Source organism: Rhinolophus ferrumequinum, chromosome 5 (assembly GCF_004115265.2).
Source record: "Rhinolophus ferrumequinum isolate MPI-CBG mRhiFer1 chromosome 5, mRhiFer1_v1.p, whole genome shotgun sequence".
In the NCBI taxonomy this organism is placed as follows: domain Eukaryota; kingdom Metazoa; phylum Chordata; class Mammalia; order Chiroptera; family Rhinolophidae; genus Rhinolophus; species Rhinolophus ferrumequinum.
Window position 1 is genome coordinate 42413044 of NC_046288.1, and position 15681 is coordinate 42428724.

General features: G+C 37.8%; 1 protein-coding gene across 2 annotated transcripts in view; it reads left to right on the plus strand.

Moving 5' to 3' along the window:
* The first annotated feature begins 727 nt into the window (after positions 1–727).
* HERC5 (HECT and RLD domain containing E3 ubiquitin protein ligase 5) overlaps positions 728–15681 on the plus strand; it is a 38981-nt gene continuing 24027 nt past the window's right edge. Inside the window, exons 1-11 of one of the 2 annotated variants that reach the window (XM_033106602.1) lie at positions 728–1187; positions 3080–3200; positions 3905–3981; positions 6504–6725; positions 7975–8066; positions 8324–8454; positions 10400–10545; positions 11632–11708; positions 12449–12552; positions 13779–13838; positions 15159–15252. In XM_033106602.1, the coding sequence (XP_032962493.1) occupies positions 866–1187; positions 3080–3200; positions 3905–3981; positions 6504–6725; positions 7975–8066; positions 8324–8454; positions 10400–10545; positions 11632–11708; positions 12449–12552; positions 13779–13838; positions 15159–15252 (1446 nt within the window). In that variant the 5' untranslated portion in view covers positions 728–865. The remainder of the gene's footprint in view (positions 1188–3079; positions 3201–3904; positions 3982–6503; positions 6726–7974; positions 8067–8323; positions 8455–10399; positions 10546–11631; positions 11709–12448; positions 12553–13778; positions 13839–15158; positions 15253–15681) is intronic. The other variant, XM_033106603.1, reaches the window with a different exon arrangement.

The following is a 15681-nucleotide window of genomic DNA, read 5'->3' on the forward strand; positions in this document are numbered from 1 at the left end:
TTCATAGCACCTTCATTCATTGTAGTCAAAAACTGTAAAGGACTGAAATGCCCTTCAATTGAACAGATCAACAAATTGTGGTATATACATATAATGGAATACCACTCAACAATAATGAAGAGGGAACTTCTGACGGAAAACAACAGGATGAATCTCAAAAGCATTATGATAATGAAAAACGGCAGACACAAAAGCCTGCATAAGTTTTATTCCATTTGTGAGAAATTCTAGAAAAGGCAAGAACTATATTGGCAGAAAGCCGATCCCTGGTTGCCAGGCAACGCGGTGTGAGCGGAGGGACTGGGTACATATTTTCACTTTCATCACTTTCATCACAAACTTGAGCTTTCCTTACTGCCTTAGTTTTTGGAAATTCTGCAAGTCCGACTGTGTTAGGGCTCCTCCTAGTGGAACTGCATTGTTTCTTCGAAGGCCATTTGGTCCAGTAGTTCAGATGGCCACTGCCCGCCCAGGGACGCGTTCTCAGCCCCGCCAGTCATCTCATCACCTGCCACCGACCTGGGCTCCTCGGCCGTCTCGCAAACCTTTCAGGAAAGGTTCAAGTTTCCCTTCCAGTTTCCGTTTCGGTACCGCCCCCTTGAAAAAAATTCTGTTTCGTTTCCCACTAGACCTGCCGGCTCCGCCCCCAGCCCGCAGCACGTTGGGAGGCTGGCGTCTGAGCAGGGGCGGAGTAGGGGCGGAGTAGGGGTGCGGGCGGTCCCTCGACGCCACTGAGCAGTTCGCTCGCCGGCTCCGCACCGCGCCGTCTGAGGGCAGTGGAATCTTTTAGGCCTTGGCCCTTTCTCTCCTTCCTCTTGCCTCCCGGCTGGCTGAAGCCCCGTCTCCGAAGAGCGGAGGTGCGGCTATGGAGCCTAGGAAAGCGGCGATGGAGCGGAGGCCACCGAGGAGGTCGCGGGGCGGCGCGCGCTCGACGTTCCGGCCGGCCGCCAAGTCCCCGCCACCACCCACCTCCCGGCCCGCCGCGACCCGGCCCCCCGCAGAGCCTCGGGGCCCGCAGCTCTGGCTCTTCCCCACGGCCCCGGGCCTCCGCAACGCGCTGCTCCGGAAAACTGAGGTGATGCGCCAGATGTGCTGCACGCGCGGGCGCCTGGTGGTGCTGGAGCGCGGCGGGGCTGGCGTCGAGGTGCACCAGCTGCCGGCGGCGAGCGACGGCGGCAGGAAGCCAAGTGAGTGGGCCCGGGCAACGCCAGCTCGGGGCGCGCGCGGGCACTGACACTGCTCTCCAGGGTGGCGGGAGTTGTGGGTACGCGGTCCCTCTGTACATGGGAAGGGAAACTCCGAAGGGAACCCGGCGCCGTAGCGGTCCGCGGTGCCTCAGAAAGGCGCCGGGCCTGGGTGGTTTTTCGCGTTCGCGCGTGCGGCACCCTTGAGGTCTCCATCCTGCTCCTAGAAAGCGCGGAGTTTGCGGGGTAGTAGCGAGAAGTAGTAGATCGTGCTCTCCTCAAGTTACCCGCGCGGAGGGAGTGTATTGCCAGCAACTTCATTTTAGCCAGTCGGCCGTTATCAGGGGTTTCTGTTCAAAGTTTGTTTTTGACTTGCTCCCTGTAAGAACATAGCGTATCCGATTTTGTGTCTTTGGAGAACACAATTATCTTGTTTTCGATGGCAATATGTTACATTTGCAAGCAGTTGAAGGAGCGCTTTCACTTGCACTGCTCCGAGGGAGTAATCTCCGTGGAGATTAGATCACGTACTGTGACTCCGATTTTACAAGTGGGGGAAAGCAAATGGCCACATTCTTACTGTTAAAAACTTTGGCCCTTTGATAAGTGAAGAAAATGGTGTTCTGTTCGTTTTGCTCTTAACTTGAGCGAAGTCGAGCTTCTTTTCTTTTGCTACTGGTCGTCGCATTCCTTTTTGATGAACTGCCTGTTCGTATATTCGCCTGGCTTTTAAAAAAAATTGAGTTGTTAATCTCTTTCTTAACTACTTTGAAAGAGTTATTTGAATTTTGAGTAAGAGGAGCCCTTTGTCAGTCATGTACGTTGTAGTATTTTACCCAACTTGCCTTTAGTTGATGTTATTTTATACTCTACTTCATTAATCTTTTCTTTTGAGGAGGCTTACGGATTTTGTGTTATGTTAGAAAGCTACCCACACAAGTGTTTTTCTTTTTTGCACTCATCTTTATAGAAATTTTAAGCATTTGTTTTTAAAGTTAAAGTTTTTGATACGCTTGGATATTATTTTGATTTAAGGAGTGAGGTAGGGGAATCTGGATTGGTTTGTTTTCACCAAATGGCCACCCAGGTATCCCAATACCTTTTTTGAATAACCCTTCTTTTTTAAACTGATTCGAAATGCCGAGACTCAAAATTGTTGATCTGTTGGGCCATTTCGTCTTTATTACCAAACCGTTTTGGTTCTCCTAGCATTTGTATAGTATGAAGCGGTTTGTGCTTTGAGATTTTACGTGAATCAATTCTATTTCGTTAGAACTAAAAAGTAAAACAAGATCCCAAATCTCCTGTATCCTACATTAATTTTTGTGATAGAATTAAATGAGGTAAGAGTAAATGGTAACTAGTGGACAATTTCAAATCTTAAAAATTCTTCTAACATCATCCCCGTCCCTCAAACACAGTTTAAGAATATAAGCCTTGGGTTTTATATGAAGCAGTCCATGAGGGGTTTATTATTATTTGTTTTGTTTTTGGAAAGAGTACAGCTCAGAATACACATTATATTTGCTCCTACGGTGAGTTATGTTGTCCAAAAATTGTTGTATTTTCTTTCTTCTGACTTTTTCATTTCTGTCTCTTTAAATTTAGTTTCTTTCTCAACTTGTTAAATAGGAATCTAATATCTAATTTTAATTGTTTTAAAAAACAGTATAAATCAGTGCTTTCCCAAATTAAAAGAAAAAATCAGTTGTCAAGACAGTAGTCATTACTAATTTGTCTGCTTTCTGTACTTGATTTTTCTTTAAAGAGAAGTTCTTATTAAGTCAAAGTTGAAGTTTTCCCCCCACGTGTTTTAAGTGTATTGTAATGAAATCATTAATAACAGTGGGTAATAATCAGAGTGATGATAGTTTCTGGTTGGATTTGCTCTGCAGAGTGCATTAAGTTAGGAAAAAAAATGAAGATACATTCCGTGGACCAAGGAGCAGATCACATGCTGATTCTATCCTCAGATGGCAAACCATTTGAGTACAACTATAGCATAGAACATGCAAGGTAGGGAACTTTTTTCTTTCGTTAAAAAATTTTAAAGTTTTACTCAAAAGTCAATCATAGTTTTTGTAGAAAAATGTTACTTTATATAATCTTTGTCCCTCCTTCACATCTTGGCATTTACAGTAAACTGGTCATGGCATTTAAAGTAAACAATGAATTTTGAACTGACTAGTTAATTCCTTGAGTAAACTACAAATCAATTTTTGTCTCCTAGAACACTTACCAAGTATTGCTTTGACATTTAAAGGAAATGATTGGTTAGTCTGCGTAGACCCAAATTGGACTTTCATATTCATTAACTCACTTAACCTCATAATAATCTTATAAATTAGATTTCCAGAAATAAAAGTTTTCAACCTAGGAAAAAAAATGCATTTTCATGGCATGGTCTGTGAGACTTTCTCCTGGTAGATCATGTGAATTAGAGCTTATTTTCATCTTTTATTATTCTTGCATCATAAAATTATTGTTTGCAAAAGAGTCTGAGAATCATCTTATTACAGTTACATAATGCACATTATTTTCCTTTTAAACAATAATTAAAATATATTGTATTTTTTATAATTTAGATGTACTGAATATGAGGCAATAAATTGAAATAATTTTTTTCTTGAGCTTCAATCCTAATTACAGTTAATAATTCTAACGTTGATGTTGTGACTTTCATTATGGTAATTGACATAAAATGTATTTTCTTTCATCAGGTTTCAGTGCATTTTACAAGAAAAAACTATAATTCAGATCGCATGTGGAGATTATCATTCCCTTGCACTCTCAAAAGGTACTTTTCTGGAATATTAATTGTTTTTTGGAGGGAGTAAATGTGTGTATATGTAGAACTACCATGTTTCCCAAAAAATAAAACCTAGCCAGACAATTAGCTCTAATGCATCTTTTGGAGCAAATATTATAAGACCCGGTCTTATTTTACTATAAGACGAGGTATAATATAATATAATATAATATAATATAATATAATACTGGGTCTTATATTAATTTTTACTTCAAAGACGCATTAGAGCTGATTGTCCAGCTAGGTCTTATTTTCGGGGAAACACGGCAGTAGAATGTGTATGCTTTGCTTTTAACAGGACAGAAATATGGTTTTGAATTTGATATGGTTCAGAGCATTATTGTTAAAGGAGCTACAAAATGAGAGAAAATTCTTGGACCTATAAAATCTTCGGGTTTTCGTAATTATTATTCCAGCATTTCGTTCTGTCAAATGTCATACCTAAAACAATTTAGTAATGAGTTTGATGTCCTTTATTCAAGGGAAAGTGACCCATGAATTGGGGAGTGCAGTGTCTCTCTCATAAGTAGTGGAGCGAGCACTTTTCCTGAAGAATTTTGGGCAAGAGTGAGTTTTAGAGTGTTGAAAGAAATAGTATGATTGGCTGGGATTGCTTTTCTGATCTTATTTAGAAAGATCAAGGAACAAGGAAATAAGTATAGAGCCCAGAGTTGATTTGGAGTTCGGGAATTGGCTGAATTGATATACTGCATTTCTGGTCAAGTGAAGCATTTACCAGAATGCGAAAATCCGGTTGACATGGCACCCCAGGCAGAAGCGGCTCCATTTGGGGCCTGGAGATTTATGTCAACGGGTCTATGTTTTTATTTTTCAAGTATGAAACAGTGAAAATATTCTGAAAAATGAAAAGCATTCTGTTTAGAATCAGGACCAGGCATGGTTTTCCAGAACCGTCTTCTCTTTTCCTAGTGCTTTTCCAACTCTTGTGGCTCAGAATTCCTTGGCTCTCCTTCTGTGGCTAGTTTGCAGGCCCCTGATGTGTTTGAACATTACTTTTGAATTCAGGGGTTTTCCCTAGCACTTTATTTAATTTCCTGTTTCTTATCAGATGCCATAATTTCCTGAAGAAATGACAGCAGGGGAATAATTAAAAGAGGGTGATAGAGAGGAATTCAGGATTGAGGAAATTTATTTTTAATGTATAGGATAGACACGAACATAAATTGAATGGAAGCTGGAATTTAAGGGAAGAAAATAACCAAGTATTCGACCTATACTGAAGGCCCTGTGGATGTTTGAGAGTGTGAACTTACATTAGAAAACATTAGTCTGATTGTTTGACTTTTTCCATTCACGAACAAATATTTCATTTTGAGTATGTACCATTTTCAGGTTATGAAGATGAAGCAGACACGTGCCTTCAAGAACCCTAGGGTCTAGTGATATGGGTGGAAGGGGAGGTTCAGGGTTTATCATTGGTAAATCACAGTCTAGGAAAAATGAAAGTTGGGGAAGCAAGAAAGGAAATTGCATGTCATTATATATTCCTGGTGGCTGAAAGGCACAGGACAATTATGTTTGAAGGAAACGCCCTGCCTCCCACCAGATCCTGCACAGTATTGTGCAGAGAGGTAGCCTTAATTCTCTGATATATTTTTCCCCATTCCATTAGATATTGTCAACTCCATTAGATAACGTCTAAGAGTTTTTCTTGAAAAATATGCTGTATATATTCAGTTAATGGAAAGAGATGCTGGCCCTTTCAAGATATCGTGCTGCAATTTCAAATGTATTTTTAAGTTGTTTATTTGGGATCTTTAGGGTACATTAAGGAAGGGGGTAGGGAGCAGAGAGAAAACAGTAGTTTAAGGTTTTGTTTTTCAGATGTACAATGTTTCTGTTTTTCACGGGCCCATCCTATGGGTTTTTCAAAATAAGTATTTCTTGAATTTGATTATAATATGTTCAGATAGCTTTATTCTACTTGTCTTTGTCTGTTCTGGCTTCTGTAATAAAAATAACCATAAATTGGTTATTCTGCTGGCTTGAACAGCAGAAGCATTTTAGAGTTCTGGAGGCTAGAAGTTCAATTCAAGGTGCCAAAAGATTTGCTATCTGGTGAGCAGCCTGTCTTATTACATGGTAGAGACGGCAAGAGAACTCTTTGGGGTCTCTTTTATAAGTGCATTAAGCCCATTTATGAGGGCTCCACCCTCATGATCTCATGTAATCTTATTACTCCCCACCCAAAGGCTCCACGTCCTAATATCGTATTGAGAGTTAGGATTTCAACATGTGAGTTGGGGGGGAACACAAACATTCAGTCCATAACACTACTGTTTGTGGTAGGAAGTAAGAAAGTATGACTGTTAATTGCTAAAGAGATTTTTCTAGTTTTTCTGACTCAGGCATCTGAGATCTGAGAAGTCCTGTCAGTTTGAACGTAAGAGATTGTGATGGTATAATATGAATTGCATATGTAATCCCCTAGAGTAATGTCTGCTGCATTTTAAACTTAGTAAGACAGCATTTTCTTTGTTTACATCAAGGTGGTGAGCTTTTTGCATGGGGACAGAACTTACACGGCCAGCTTGGAATTGGAATAATATGTGCCTCAATCCAGACACCACAGATTGTGGAGCATCTCTCAGGAGTCCCCTTGGCTCAGATTTCTGCAGGAAAAGCCCACAGCATGGCTTTATCCATATCCGGAAACATTTACTCATGGGGAAGAAACGATTTTGGACAACTAGGCCTGGGCCATACCGACAGTATGGAAACATATTTTTAAATTTATATTATTAACAGATATTTGTTAGATAAGGGATGAATTTAACACAGACCTCCGTTTCAAAAATGGTTCAAGTCCTCACTCTTATTTTTACTGTTCTTCCTGGTTATCTCTGTCTTCAGGACAGCGTTGGTCTAAAAGACATGCGTAGTGTGAAAGTCATTGCTATAATTGAGACATGTCTGGGCTTTGTGGAAAAAGGGGAAAGAGTATCAGACTGGGGATCAGAACACCTGGGTTGTGATTCTCGCTTCACAGTTAACTAACTGCAGGGCCTTACCCAGTCACATAGCTTTTCTCTAGGCATTGTTTTCATTTTCTATAAAGTGACGAGTTTGGATGAAATAACCTTTAAGGTACATCAAGGTGCACTTACGGTGCACTTCAAGGTGCAATTTAAATATCTATTAATATATTATGACAAAAGGATACTAAATTCTATCTTAGAAACTCATGTATCCTAGTCATATTCTATAAACTATTTACATCTATGCACACATGTACATCCATGCAAAAAAACCATGTATAGTTATACCCATTACTGAATTGTAATACCTCCACAAAGTAGATGGCAAAATTTCTTATGATCCCAAACACCTTTTTAGTTTTCAGGCGTAGCAGACTCCATTGATTATTCAACTCTGGTAATGTACACGTTATCCCGAGGTGCTGGTCAGACACTACATTTCTCCCTGATGTGGTCCCATGCTAATTACTCAGGAGAACCTTGAGTCAATGTTAGAAAAATATTCAAAGGAGGGAAAGGAATAAAGGACAGGTAAACTATTTTTGCTGAATCTCCAAGTGTTTTGACAAAATAATTGTGAAAGAAAGAAGAGGTAGAGTGAGGCAAGTACACCATAGTAGAGAATTTAAAAGAAAAAAAGAATATGTTCATTAAAAAGGGTAATTTAGATGAGAATTGGAAATATCAGATATCTTGCAATTAAAGTTAATCATGTCAGGTTAAAAAGAGAAAAATGAGCTCTGGCAAGTTGCTTAATACTTTCACAGGTGAGCACCCCCAAATGTACTTCTTTTAATCACAGCCCCAGCACCCCACCTTTAGGCCTAAATGCACCAACATAGAACCTTCCTTGTCAGAATGTGTTGGGAACTATTGCTAGGCTGAGAGGAAGTGGTCCATGTATTTTACCGGTAGCACAGGACTCTAGTGTGAAATTCAGCATTTCCTTTTGGTCACTTTAGCTATTCTTTCCCTTGTATAGATAAAGATTTTCCTTTCCTTGTTGAAGCACTGGACAATCAGAAAGTTGAATTTCTTACTTGTGGTGGCTCTCACGCTGCCCTGCTCACAAAGGTACGTGTCCCCTTGTCTCCTTAACTGAAATTCTGGAAGAACATTTTGTAATGGGGAAAGCACTAGAACATCTAGGTGTGGGCAGTGTAACTCAGGGAAGAAAGGTCATCACTTCCTACAAACAGGACTGTCTTCCTGATAATTGGGGGTTTTGCTTTGACAGTGCTTTTATTAATTATTCACCGATGCCTTTGCATCAGTGAATATGACTTCTGGGTTACATTTCTCTAGAATCTGATATGATGTTCCCTTTCCAGGATGGGCTGTTGTTTACTTTTGGTGCTGGAAAATATGGGCAACTTGGTCACAATTCAACACAGAATGAGTTAAGACCCCGTTTGGTGACTGAGCTTGTTGGGAATAGAGTCACCCAGATAGCATGTGGAAGGTAAGTTGTAAAGTGTCAATGAAAAAAATCAGTACAATAAGTTTAGATAGGTATTTTTATAAAATTTCCATCAGTTTCACTGATTGAGATAAAAGTATTAAATATTTTGAAATGAGTGAAGATGTTTAATTTACATTATTAGATAATCATAATAATCTTTATTTTAGTGTACATATTTGTTTTCATTGATTTTTTTTTTGATGATCAGATATATTCACTTTCTGATGCCCCTTCAGTGAAATACCTTTGTCACTGTCCAAATGCACTTTTGTCTTTAAGAAAAATGTCATTTATTTGAAAAGCAAACAAACATGAATAACAAAGGCTTATTCATTGATATAATCACCATTCCTCACAACCCTGCAGGGCCCATCATACTTAGTTACCTTAATTCTTTCAGAGTGATCACAGTAAAGTGTAAGACAATCACTGGTGGTTTGAGTAGAATATTCTTGAAAAGTTTGAATTTCACAGCTTTTTCATTTTTTCTGTTTGTTTTAAACCAAAGTAGAAAAACAGACTCCTTGTTTACTTAATTATTTTGTTCCTAGAACATCAATCAATCTACTTCTCACCAGTGGGACGTTGGGTCTTGGTGGTGTTAAGAAGTATTTTACCCAGATATACTTATTCTTTTTGGGGGCAGTTTTTTCCTCACTAAAGCCAAGCAGATTCAAGACTCTATCTGAAGATTGGGTTCATGTGTTTGTTTACTGACCCTTTACTGGAAAAAATGATGTATGTACTTTTAGTCTATAGACATAGTCTCTTATGATCTTGGAGTAAAATTACATAAATGGATATTATTAAGGTAAACTACATAGATTATTGGAATGGTATAGTTCTCTACATTTGAGAATCTCTGCATGTCACAGAAACATTATCACCACCTTGAATTTTTCATAACACACATTCCTCTTAGTAGTATGTATTATAAGAGGAGTTGTCATGTTAGAGGTATCTTAATGCAAACCAGGGCAGTAGCCCTACTAACACAGAATTCATTGGAAAGACTCATAACTCACTGAAAGCTATTACACTTATGACCACCTCTATTACAAGAAGAGGATACAAATTGGAACCAATCAAAGGACGAGATACATAGGACAGAGTCTAGTAGGGATCCAAATGAGGAGTTTCAGGCATCCTCTCCCCTTGGAGCTATGGACGGTGTTACCTCCTCCCAGTCTGATACGTAGCAATGTGTAGAGTATAGCCAGTCATAGAAGCTCACCCAAGTTATTGGAGTTTCATTGCTTAGTTGTGATTGATTGAATCATTGCCTAGGTAGAATTCAACCTCCAGCCTCTCTGTCCCTGTACGTTGGGCTTGCATTGCAGCCAGAGGGGCTCATGAGCCAGCTGGGTAAACTGTTAGGTGTGGTCTCGGGCCAGCCATCAATAATGAAGACACATCTATCACTTGGGAAGTTATAAAGGTTTACCTCTCAGGCACTGAGGACAGAGGCCAGACCTTTATTTGAGCAAGACCAAATTCTGTATCATGGGAGAGACCATTGAACAAAGCTGTAAGAAAAGCAGTGTGATTAAAGTCTTTGGGAAATAGAGTGGGAGCTCAGAGAGTATCACCTAATTCTGTCTTCTAGGAAGGGGAGGGAAGGGACTCAGAGATGGCTTCCAAGAGGTTTTTTTCAAGCCACGCCTTGAAAAAGGGGTACAAGGCAAGAGGAGATGCTTGTTGCTGATGCCAGAACACCGTTTGCCGGGATGCAGCATCATGGCCTTGAGCAGACTTAGAGGTTCCAAAATCATCTCAACCACACAGTAATGATTTCTTAGTTTCCACGTGGCTAATTGCATGAGTTGGGAGTTGGTTAACTAGTTTTACTCACTGGGTAACCTAATTTCAGCCTTTTACCATATTGCTGCGTTTTCTCATCATTGTGGATAACTGAGAACTGACGGTATGTGCTTTTATTTAATAGGCGGCACACACTTGCCTATATTGCTGATTTGGGGAAGGTCTTTTCTTTTGGCTCTGGAAAAGAAGGACAACTGGGAAATGGTGGAACACATAATCAGCTGATACCACTTCCCATGAAGTCGCTGTCAAATGAAGAACTCAAACTTGGTAAATTCTGTAGGAGCACAGGATATGGCATAATACCTTTGTGGAGAAACTGATTTTTCTAAGTGTATAATGTGGCAAGAAAAAAAATCTATGACTGAAGAGTTTCCCTAAACATCGTTTTCATTTTTGATTTGTAAACAATTTAAAATATCCTGTCTAATTTATTAAGTCAGAATAACCATTAGTTTTCTCTTACCCATTCAGATTAATGTGGATTTAAAATGATACAACATAAAATAGTCTATGGATTCAGAGCATATGTAGTCTCTGATTCCAGTTTGCAAGGGGCCTATTAATTTTATGGTGATTGATTTTCTTACCTTGTTAAATTGACTCATAGTCCTGTAAAACCCTCAGAATGAGAACAGCGTACACATGCCAGGTAACTGTGCTGAACACTTAACATGTGTTATTTCACCTGTCCTTGAATAGTTCAGGGAGATGTGTACTCTGTCCCATTTTACTGGAGGGTACAGACACATGAAAAGTGAAGGCTTAGGTTAGCCAGGTCTTACGGCCGTTAAGTGGTTTGGCTGGATTTGAACTGTGCCCTGTGTAACCTCAGAGCACTTCGGTTACTTGTTTTCTGAAAGTTTAGTGATGACCCACAGTACCAAAATTCTCTCAGTTCTTCTGGGAAAGTGAACAGGGTTATTTCCTTAAGTAGCTCATATATTTGATTTGTTATAACCACTTAGGTAGAGTTTTGAAGTACTTATTTACATTCCTCACAGCCAGTAGTCATTGGTCAAATCTTGAGTTGTAGAATATAGTTTTTATTAATAGAGCCAAATTAAACCAGGGAACAGTTAACTAATCAAATATTTGATGATATTTTATAAGCATTTATATTAATTATGTATATTAAACTGATGCTACTTGTTAACCTTGAAAATCACCTGTTTGCCAACTAGACTTTACCCTGAATTATATGTATATTTCTGCTTTATGGGTGGGAAATAACTGAGTCTTTGCCTGTCAAAAAGATAAAAGGACTAAGTTTAAGAATCTGCAATTATTTGAGTATGATTGCGTGTTTGTGCCAAATGACTTTCTAAACTCTTACTTTCTGTATATCCCTTTTAGAAAGCCATACCTCAGAAAAGAAGTTAATAATGATTGCTGGAGGGAATCAAAGCATTTTGCTCTGGATGAAAAAAGAGGTGAAAATAGATCTCTAGATGTTCTATGATTTGGTATTTTAAGCAAAACAAAGGGTTCCAGAATTTAAGTTTGGTGAATTCCAAAATAATCATGTTTCTGGGCTGACTTTTGGAGATGAAAAAGTAGACATCATTGATCCTTTATTGTCTAAACTACATAAATATTTACCCACGGAAATCTTGGGTGTGTGTGTCTGTGTATCTAGTGAATGTCGAATCAGTGATTTCCTTAGATTCTTCTTACCTTTTGGGAGGCTCCCTGCCAGTGTCATTTGGTCAGTATCCTAGGGAGCCAACATTCCCAAGGACATTCTGATTTGACTTTGCCAGCCAGTGTACTAAAAAAGACCTGAGGTTCATAGGCTTATGAATAACTTTCTTATTCATACTTAGCCGTACTTCACTAAGGTACATTGAGTTCCTTCCACTTTTACTTACAGCTCTTTCAGGATGTTTCCTTGTCTTCAAAGTTGTGTGATGTTCATTTTAATCCAATCATACCTGTATAAAGTGCTGAGTGTTAGGGCACTCAGTGAAGTTTACTTTGGATCTAAATTTGGATCCAAATTGACAATCAGGCAAATTACTTCTTGGTAGAATCTCACTTTATGATTTTCTAGAGCTCTATTATCCTTATTTAAAAGTCAATATTACCCTATATCCTTACAATGTGCCTAAAAATTGGATACCTGTTTTTGTTGTGTCTAAATTATTGTATTTTACTTTTTATTTGTTTACAGAATCCCTATGTTAATCTGAGGAGGAAAATTCCTACAATGAAGGAAGGGACTGGAAAGAGGTGGATTGCTGATGTGGGCACTAAGCAGTGGCAGAATACAAAAAGGTACACTCCATGTGTCTGTAGCTCTCTAAAGCGGTGTTCCCCCCAACTAGTTCTGCACAATGCAGAGTGGTCCACTAGCCAGAGCTCTCCAGAGAAGCAGAACCAATGAGGGGTGTGTGTATGGAGAGAGAGAGAGAGAGAGAGAGAGAGAGAGATTTATTTTTAAGGAATTAACTCGTGTTTATGAGGGCTGGTAAATATAAAATCTGTAAGGCAGGCCAGGGAAGAGTTGATATTGCAACTTGAGTCCCATATGACAGTCTGGAGGCAAAATTCCTTCTTCTCAGGAGAGCTTAACCTTTTTCTCTTAAGGCCTTCAACTGATTGGATGAGGCCCACCACATTATGGAGAATAATCTGCTTTACTCACAGTCTATTGATTTTAAATGTAATCTAACTGAATTCCTTTACAGCAACACCTGGATTGGTGTTTGACCAAATATTTGGGCACTGTAGTCTAGCCAAGTTGACACATAAAATTAACCATCACAGCTAGCATGTAAGCTCTACAAGGGCAGCTTTCTCTACTGCAGGGCTTTTCTGGGCCTTTGATATGTTTACATATATTCTGACTCTGAGCAAAATATACAGTCTACAGTTTCCCAACCCTATTTGACCCTAGAATCACTTGTTTGTGGACCTCCTATTTACAGCTGAACAGCTTAGGCAATCTTGCTCTAAACGGCAGAACTCCTACCATTTGTTAAAGATTATACTCATTTTGACAAACATCTTCTTTTAGAGGTATTTTTAGGTATGGCTTTCTAATTCTGGAAAGTAGTTGTACAAAAAGTTATGTCATAATTTGCAGAGCATAAATGATCAAGAACTATTTGTGCAATTGCTTCTAAGACAACTGAGCATAATCCCCTTCCCCCATTTGATTTCTGGTAATTTTTTGGTTTCTACTTTAATGGAACAAATACATAGGGCTTGGAAAGCTGGTTGGGATGAGAGTGTTTTATTTGTCCAATAAAATACTGACTTTAGGTCAAGCCTTTTCCTCTTTGTGGTTTATCTGAGTGCATATCTTTTTAGTTGTCATGTTCACCACTGAAATTTTGAGAGTTAGTAAGTGGAATTAACTTCTAGATACTCAAGGGAATATATAAACAAATCAGAGATGGAGGAGTTTGAAGGACAATTATACGATGTTTTATCATGTCTCAGGCCATGAGGAAGCATTTTCATGATTTGTTTTAATCACCATCTTATTCCTAATGTAGGGAAATCAGAGAGATATTTTCATCTCCTGCATGTCTGACTGGAAGTTTTGTAAGGGAAAGGTAATATATATATAATCAATATTATTATAAATTTTGAATTGTTAAAATACTGTGGTGACTGTAGTTAATACTGTATTATATGTTTGAAAGTTGCTAAGAGAATAGGTCTTAAAGGTTCTCATCACAAGAAAAAAAATTGTGACTGTGTGGTGATGGTTGTTAACTAGACTTATTGTGATGATTATTTTGTAATATATATGTATATGGAATCATGTCATACACCTGAAACTGGTATGTTATATGTCAATTATATCTTAAAATACAGTGTGAAAGATTGTAAAGAAATGATTTGATGGTAAAATAATTACCTATATATTTATCTCTTTTTGAAAATTACTTTTTTTAACAAAAATATGTGACTACTATAGAAAATGTCAAAAATAGACACACAACAAAAAGAAAATGAAAAATCTATAATCCACCACCTAAGAGTAACAGCTAGTAGTATTTGTGTATATATTTTTCCTATGTAAATGTATTCTTTTACAAAAAATAGGATTATGTATTGCTTTATATACCGCTTTACACTTAATATATTTGTCCATTTTCATTTTATTCAGTTTCCATATCCCATATTTTTTATATTTTAATAGCTGCATGACATCCCATGGGAAGGACGTACTTTAATTTATTTAAACATTTCTTTGTTGCAAGATACTGAGATTTCTTTGAATTTTTAAATAATATGAAGGAAGAACTTTGTACTTCTTTTCCTAAATATTTGTATATTTTTTATTTAAAAGAATATTTTCTGTTTTCAGACACTTAAGTATGTATTGTTTTACAAAGAATGTGTCTACTTTTAGACAATGACTATATTCTAGTCAGTATAAACGTCATTAATTCATGGGTTAAGATACACATTTGATTAGTAATTTTTTTTTGGAAAACTAACAACTTACTGTTCTGATCCATCCTTTTTTTTTGGTCCCTACTTTACTTCATGTAACTGGGAGAAATGGCCATTTTTTTTAGAAACATAAAAAGCCATTTCCTTTTTTCTGTGGCTATTTTTTTTTTCTGGAAAATTTATTTATTTATTTATTGATTGATTGATTGATTGCCCATTTAAGATTAGATAATATCTGAGTTAAGGTTGGGTAGCACATACTATTAATGCAGCCTTTGTATTTTTGGCATTTTAGAAATTATTTGTCAACTATAATACATTTTCAATTGTATTTATATTTGGCCAAATTATAGTTATTTTAAAGTTGAGAAGGAGTGTAATTTTAATCTAATAAAATATTTAATTTTGAAGTGTCCCCTTTTCTTTTACTTATTCACCTGTGTTTTTTTTTGTTTATCTTCCTTCCACAGAATAACTGCAGAAATGATGTCTATTCATTTGGACTTAAATAAAGCAAGAAACACCTTTAAGGAGTTAACCCAAAAGGACTGGATTACTAACGCGGTGGTATTCTTCAAATTGTTTGGAAAAAGAAAATACATGAAAACATTTTTTATTAGAACTCAAAATTTCAGAAGAAATACTTTGTTTTGAGAGATTCTTTGAGACCCTGTAGTATATCCAGATTAAGTTAAACTCAGCATATTTGCCCACTCAGGGTGAAACAGTTGTTATAGTAGTCATAATAGGTTAAAACTTGTCGAAATATTAGTTCATCTATACACACACACACACACACCTCTGCATGCACTCTTCTAGAGGGAATTTTTTCAACTTGGAGCTTCAACAAAAGGATTTGTTGAGATTGGCAAAGTAGAATAAGAACATTTTATTTGCAATTATTGTAAACATTAGTGTAGAAATGAGCACATTTTTTCTGATATGAACATCCCCTTCACCAAGGATTCTTCCTCTCTGTTTTGTTCCATTACA